General features: G+C 38.8%; 1 protein-coding gene across 1 annotated transcript; it reads left to right on the plus strand.

The window, feature by feature from the left end:
- The first annotated feature begins 595 nt into the window (after positions 1-595).
- Positions 596-1,413, plus strand: LOC120277964 (cysteine-rich and transmembrane domain-containing protein WIH2-like). The gene is made up of 3 exons (XM_039284843.1): positions 596-682; positions 781-943; positions 1,176-1,413. The coding sequence occupies exons 1-3, from the start codon at positions 646-648 to the stop codon at positions 1,219-1,221; spliced, it is 246 nt and encodes an 81-aa protein (XP_039140777.1). The 5' UTR covers positions 596-645; the 3' UTR covers positions 1,222-1,413.
- Positions 1,414-7,579: the final 6,166 nt, after the last annotated feature.

Consider the following 7,579-nt stretch of genomic DNA (forward strand, 5'->3'; position numbering starts at 1 on the left):
TCCGGGTGGTGAAGAAGGGGAAAGATGAAGCCCTATGGAGAAGATGAACTTCTTTCTACTATCTGTTCAGTGGAGTAAAGAAGAGGAAAGTTAATGATGATGTGGGTTGTTTATTGGGGTGATGTGTCCATGCCATGGCTTGCTGACATGGCCATTTAAAGCTGAGTCAGGATTTTATGCCGCCACATAAGACATTAGTTGCCGGAAAGTATCGGGTGACTACCCTGTGAAAAAAAAAATAACTTAGATGATCATTTTGATGCGTTTTTAAGTTAGATGACCAATTTGAAAATAGAGCAAAGTTGAGTATCCTACCGAAAAATTTATCCTGTGGAACTAGTCAAACTAAGCCGCCTCAGGTATGACCGCCATTCTTTTGATCAAATATCAAAAAGTCACTGACGCGTTTGTCATATTATATGTCAACCTTTTCTACACCTATTCCCCACCAACGTCCCAAAAAGAATAAAATAAAAGGGTCTCTGGTCCTACTTACGGGGCTGCTCCATTTTGACACTTCGTCCTCAAGGCTTTTCCAATGTTATATATACACACACACACGTAAACTCTAAAACAAAGCATATCCGATCTACTTCTCCTTCTTCTCCTTCTTGTTGTTGTTCTACATATAAAAACAAAAGAAACATGAGTTACTACAATCAACACCAAGCACCTCCTCCTTGTATGTTAACTATTACTGATTATTTTTTTCTTTCTTTCTTTTTATGTTTTTTTTTGGATGATCTATAGTCTTATTGATTTTGGTTCCTTTTTATATAGCATATCCTCCTCCAGGACAAGCTTATCAAGCACCAACAGAGGGGTATCCTACATATGCAGCACCTCCTCCGGCAGGCTATCCAACAAAAGATGAGGCCACTAACCCTCAAAATGCTCCGGCACAGACTCAGAGCCGTGGTGAGGGTGGTTTCTGGGAAGGATGGTAAGTTTTTCTCATTTTTTATAAATTTGAATAAGCCATGGGATCCAACTCTTAAGTTTTTGAATTGGAAGAGGGGAAACATATCAACTCTTCCATTTATATATATATATATATATATATACAAAAAACTTAATATAAACAAATTTGTATAATCTATCTAGAAGCCAATAACATTTGTTTGGTTGTGTTATTACTGATTTGTTTTTTTGCTTCTTTTTTTATTGTGTTGCAGTTGTGCTGCCCTATGTTGCTGTTGTCTCCTTGACATGTGCACCTGATAATCCCCTGCTGGATAAAGGAGGCCTCACATTATATTATACACATATTTCATTTGAACTTACTGCATGATTAGTGTTGCTTTAGCCTATTAATATGTGAGGTTCATCTGTATTAATATTGATTGTACTTTTTTAGTTTCTGTGTGTTTTCCTCTTCATTAATTTTTATAAAGATCGAATAATTTTACGAGATGGATATAAGGAAAAAAAGTTTAAGACCACAAGAAAAAAAAGAACTTGAACAAATAAATGTGATACCTAACAGAGTTACACTGAGAAGTAAATATTCCCTATTGTTCATTACTCAAAAATATTGTGTTTTTTTATTTGTAAGAAGTTTTGACTGTCCACATGGAATGTTTCTAATGTTCTTTTTTGATTTCTGAAAGTTCTAATTGTACATATTGAATATATATTCCTTGATAAAGTATACAAATTCTCCACTAAATTTATTATTGGAAACCCTAGTCATGTTAGGATTGAGATAACTGAATGAGCAACACACACACTCTGCTTTGCTTGGAATTCTGTAACTAGGAGTATGGATAGATAACAAACACACCAGAATTTCACTCAATTCTCACAAAGTATAATCACTTCAATGTCATACAACGAGAGCAAAGTGAAAGAAAAAGAAGACATACATTTTCTCACACTGAGTAACTTGCTTCTTTCATTCAATCAAACACCAGGCATTTAAACAAACGCCTAGCAGACCAACCTTCATGGTTGTATAGTACATGCATTGAGAACATTCAAATTAAACAAACATTACAACCAAACACAGTGAAAAGAAAATTAAAGCATCCCCACGCGCAGCACAAACAACTGCAACCTGATAAACAACTTTCTATCCTATCATGATTTGAGTCCCCAGCTGTAGAGCAACATTGCTGAATTTTTGGAGAGTTCCTGGAGCTGCAGCATCTCTTGACAGGTTCTGATCAATATCTTCAACATACTCCCCTTGATCAGATAACTCACCAACTCCTAATTTCTCTGTGAGTAAGTTAAACTTCATTCTGGGCAAAGCTTTGGTAAACACATCTGCCAGCTGCTCTTCAGTGCCACAATGCTTCACATTAATTAAACCATCCTTTATAAGATCTCGAATAAAATGAAATTGCGTATCAATATGTTTCGTTCGCCCATGATGTGTAGGATTCTTGGCTATAGACAGTGCTGATGAATTGTCACAGAGAATAACATTTGAATCCTCCTGCTTCTCATTTAGATCTTTTAGCAGCCGACGAAGCCAAACAACCTCATAGGCAACAACCGTCAATGATATATACTCTGCTTCGGTTCTTGACAGAGCAGTGATCGACTGCTTCTTCGAACACCAAGCTATAACACCGGAACCTAGTGAAAATACCCACCCTGTGGTGCTTTTCCGGTCGTCTTGAGATCCTCCCCAGTCATTGTCAGAATAGCCCATCAATTTGAAGTTTTCTCCCTTCTTATAATGAATCCCATAACCGATCGTTCCTTAACATAACGAAGGATTCGTTTTACTGCTCCTAAGTGATTCACACTCGGTGAATGCATGAACCGAGAGACCATTGAAAACATCAAACATAATATCGGGTTTGGGTATGAGTGAGGTAGAGCAGAGCACCAACCAATTTCCTGTATCTCTGTGGATCTGTTTTCCCAGAATTGTCCTGAAGATGGAGTGAGTGTCTATACGACTATACCAAGCTCTGGGTTCTTGACGTAGACCATATAGAGCTTTATGGAGACGATACACCTCTTCCACTTTCTCATTGACAACAAACCCCTCTGGTTGTAGGACATACACTTCTTCCATGAGATCTCCATTCAGAAATGTGGATTTTACATCTAACTGATTGATTCTCCATTCCTTTTGTGCACCAATGGATAAGAATAATCGAACGGTCTCCATTCGAGCGACTGGAGAAAAAAACCTCTTCAAAAATCAATCCCTTCACTGCTGCGGTAGCCCTTAGCCCTGTCTGAGCTTTCCTTCTTAGTAGAGTGCCATCCGGATTAAGTTTAGATTTGAAAATCCACTTCAAGCCTATTGCTTTCTTTTCCTTCGGAAGAGTAGTCGGATGCCAAGTTTGATTCTTTTGTTATAGCATTCATCTCTTCCGTCATGGCCACAATCCACTCCACACTCCTCGTTGCTTCTTCATAAGATGAAGGATCCTCTGTTGAAAGAGCGAGAGAGCAAGAGTTATAGAGATCGGTGAGATTTCTATACACCTCGTCGGAGAGCCACCGTCTTCTCCGGCCAGCGATCGATTCTTCTTCTTCTAAACTAGGAGAGACCCTTTGATGTGAATCGGACCGTTCATTAGTTTGATCGAACAGTGGAAATATCTCCATTTCTCTATTAAGAGATGTCACACCCTTCTCACGTGCTGGTCCATAGTTTGAGGCATCTGAGTCAGCATCACCTGACCAATGCCAGCCCTTTTCTTCAAAAAAGCAAATATCCTGGCGGCGGTATGCTGCGTTTTGAATCACGGATCCATGATCCTATGGGCCTTCGAGCGATCGCGATGTGCAATCGACACATCGGGTGCGTGACTTGGCATCAAACTTGGACGGCGCACGAGTCGATATACCGTGAGACCAAGCAACCAAATACCCTGAAATGGTCAACAGAGGGCCTCTCTCCGGTCAAAGCTTCAAACGGAGTTCGGAGCTTCATCGCCGATGTTGCAGATCGATTGAGAATATACACCGCGATCGCCGACGACCTCGCCAGTACTCAGATGACATCTTCCTCTATTTTTAGCATAGTACGAGCCATCTCCGTCAACTGTTCTATTCTTGCGTTCGACGCGCCCGTTTTTGTTGAGAAGTGCGTGAGTTGACGGTACGATGATGTGCTACGGCGAATTCTGAAAGCTTCAAATTCATTTGATGTAAATTTGCCTTCGCGATCGATCTGCAAAAACTTTATTGAGGAGCAGAGCGCTTCTCCACGGAAGCTTGAATTGTTTGAAGAGTTGAAAGGTCTCGATTTCGATGCATAAAGTACACCTAGCTAAACCTTGAGTAATTGTCAGTTAATAGGAGAAAATAAGAATTACTTCCGATGGATGTTGCTATGATTGGGCCAACAAGGTCACCATGAATCAGCTCTAACGGTGCTGATGCACGCTTTGCTTGGCCTTTGGGAAACACAGTTCATGCCTGCTTCCCTTGTGAACATGCGTCACATGGGTGTATACTCGTGATGTTCAGCAACCCAAGCACCGGACCTTGTTTTGATATTATTTTTGAATTCTTCACATTTATGTGCCCATATCTCTTATGCCAGAGATTTGAGACTTCATCTTTTCCTTGTGCTAAGTTCGCAAAATCAACATCATTAGCTTCTAAAGGAAAGAGCCTGTTAGAAGTCATGCCAACCTGAGTAATTTGTGCTTTGGTTTCAGTCTCCTTGATGTTGCAAACTCCTTTGGTAAACTCAATGTCAAACCCAGCATCCATCATTTGACCAACACTCAATAGATTATGAGTTAAGTTTGGTACAAACTGGACATTGTTCAACATTATAATCTTACCTCTGCTTGAACAGAGTGTCACCTTGCCTATGCCTTCAACTTTGAGTGCCTTTCCATTACCAACTTTGATAAAGTGACTTGGTATGGAGGCCATGCTCTGGAACAATCCTTTCTCTCTTGACATGTGGTTGGAACAGCCAGCGTCGATAAAGCCTGATCCTCTACTTTGTTTTTGGTTCTTCTTGATTGCCATAAAGGTCACTTCTTCTTCTTCCTTTGGCTTATCTTCTTTCTACAACATTTCTCTCTATTTCTATACCAACATTGGGCTTTGACATGCCCGAATTTTTCATACAAAACATTGTACCCCTTATGGGATTTGCTAGATTCTGAGTGACCGGGTTCGATGCGTGTGAGTCTTTAGCTACGCCGATGCCGCGTCCCCTCTTACGGGAGTGAAGCCTCGGCCTCTACCTCTCCCTTTGTTTAGATGCTCTGTAGAGTGAGCACTTCCTCTGCCTACATACAATGCTTTTTCTCCTTCATGATGGTTTCCTTCAATGTTTAGTATAGCTTCATGGTTTTTCAGTGAGCCACTCAATTGCTCAACTGATATTGTATTCAGATCCTTTGCTTCAATAATTGAGTGAAAAAACCTATGAGAATGCAGGGAGTCGGACTTCTAAGTATTTTTAGATACAATCGCCTTTTTGAGGAGATCTTACTTAAGGACTACGATCGATGAGCGATGTCTAACACCTTTGCTCACAAAAATCACCTGCAGTTTCACCTTGCTTCATTTTGGCGACATCAAAGTCCCTTTGAAAGAGCATGAAGCTAAATGTTGGAGTTATACGAGTCTCCACTGGAACTTAGTTTTAATAATGTCCCATGCCTCCTTAGGCATCTTGGCTTAGAAATCCTCACCCGTATCCTTGGATCAAGTGTCTGTTCGGATTAGATACATGGCTTTAGCATCCTTCTTGAGGCTTTCATTGATTCTAGTAGCATCTCCTTCTTCACTGAACCCTTTCTCCACCAATTTCCATAGATCTTTTTGATCTAAACATGGTCTTCATCATCAATGCCCAAAGGTTGTAATTCTCACCTTTTGAGTAGGGGAACATCGACATCCTTTCTTTGAAGATGAGCTTGATATCTTTGCCTAGATTCAATGGCAAGTCTACGATACCATTGTTAGGGATCAAGATAGCCCGAATGAGCAACACACACTCGCTTTGCTTGGAGATTCGTAACTAGGAGTATGGATGAGATAACAAACACACCATAATTTCACTCAATTCTCTCAAAAGTATAATCACTTCAATGTCATACTAGCGAGAGCAAAGTGAAAGAGAAAGAAGATAGACGTTTTCTCACACTGAGTAACTTGCTTCTTTCATTCAATCAAACACCAGGCATTTAAACAAACGCCTAGCGAGACCAACCTTCATGGTTGTATAGTACATGCATTGAGAACATTCAAATTAAACAAACATTACAACCAAACACAGTGAAAAGAAAATGAAAGCATCCCCACGCGCAGCACAAACAACTTTCTATCCTATCATGATTTGAGTCCCTAGCTGTAGAGCAACATTCGCTGAATTTCGGAGAGTTCCTGGGGCTGCGAGCATCTCTTGACGAGTTCTGATCAATATCTTCAACAAGTCATGCATTGGCAACAAATGCTAATATGGCAATTTTTATAATGTATGGGCATAAACAAAACAATCATACAAAATCCAAAGGGGCTTGAGCATTTAGCAAAATAAAAGAGCCTTTTTATGGAAATAAAGAATTTTAAGATTTTTTTCATTATTTTTTCCAAAAGGATTTTTGTGTTGCTTTTACGCTTAAACGTCATGAGTTGAGCTGAAAAATTCTAAAAACTAAACTTCTATCCAAGCTTACAATTAATTGTTTTCTCAGTACTCCTGCAAGCCTTGATAATCACACAAGTGCTCATAACTTCATTAAATTTCATAGGTATTCACTGTTTGAGTTCCCCACGCCAGGTTTATTTATACACACCTTTCGCATTGTTAAAATCAAGATAATATATAGTCCCTCTTTGGATCTCTTTTAGGTTGAAATTATATATATTGCACACACAATTATATATTTATATTTATATATTTGATAAAACTGATAAGTCACTCAACTCAATAAATATCGTGAGAAATAGTTGATCCGTCAAGTGAGACTTCTCACTTGATAAGGAACAATTATCACTCTTTTGGATATAAAAGGTGGTCGTGCAACAATATATTCACATTCTTGTAGTTTCCATAGTCGTACAACTACATCACCATGCCATCGGCAAACACTCATTGCTTGCGGTCTCGGCTCAATAAAATTTTTACAAATTTTATTAGCCCATTATAAAATTTCTAAGTTCATGGGTAATGGAAGCTACAAGCCACTGTAAGCAACTTAAGAAGTTTTTTTATTCTAAATAAAAAAATTTGTTATGTAAGCAACTTCGATATTTGTTCCAGTTAATTACAACATTAAAAATAAAAACACATGTCTAAGCGTCATAGACTAGATATAGAAAAATATCCGATTTTAAAAACCGGGCAACATGAACCCCGAGAAATTGGGTCCAATAAAATAAGAATTGTATTTGCAAAGCAATAAAGTGAACAAGAATTTTTATAGACCATCTGGTGCATGCTCCATTTGGATATGAAAAAGTTTTTGTTCCCAGTCTTGATGTTTCATTTAGAAGACTAGCGGTGAGCTCGTTAAATGCATCAATAATATTCAACAAATTCACTAATATGCATCGAGAAACCTTCTACGGTCATTCTCGGAAAATGTCCTTATTTGAAACTATGGATTCATCAATAGATATTTGAAATGTACAAAAA

This window comes from Dioscorea cayenensis, chromosome 15 (assembly GCF_009730915.1).
Source record: "Dioscorea cayenensis subsp. rotundata cultivar TDr96_F1 chromosome 15, TDr96_F1_v2_PseudoChromosome.rev07_lg8_w22 25.fasta, whole genome shotgun sequence".
Lineage (NCBI taxonomy): Eukaryota > Viridiplantae > Streptophyta > Magnoliopsida > Dioscoreales > Dioscoreaceae > Dioscorea > Dioscorea cayenensis.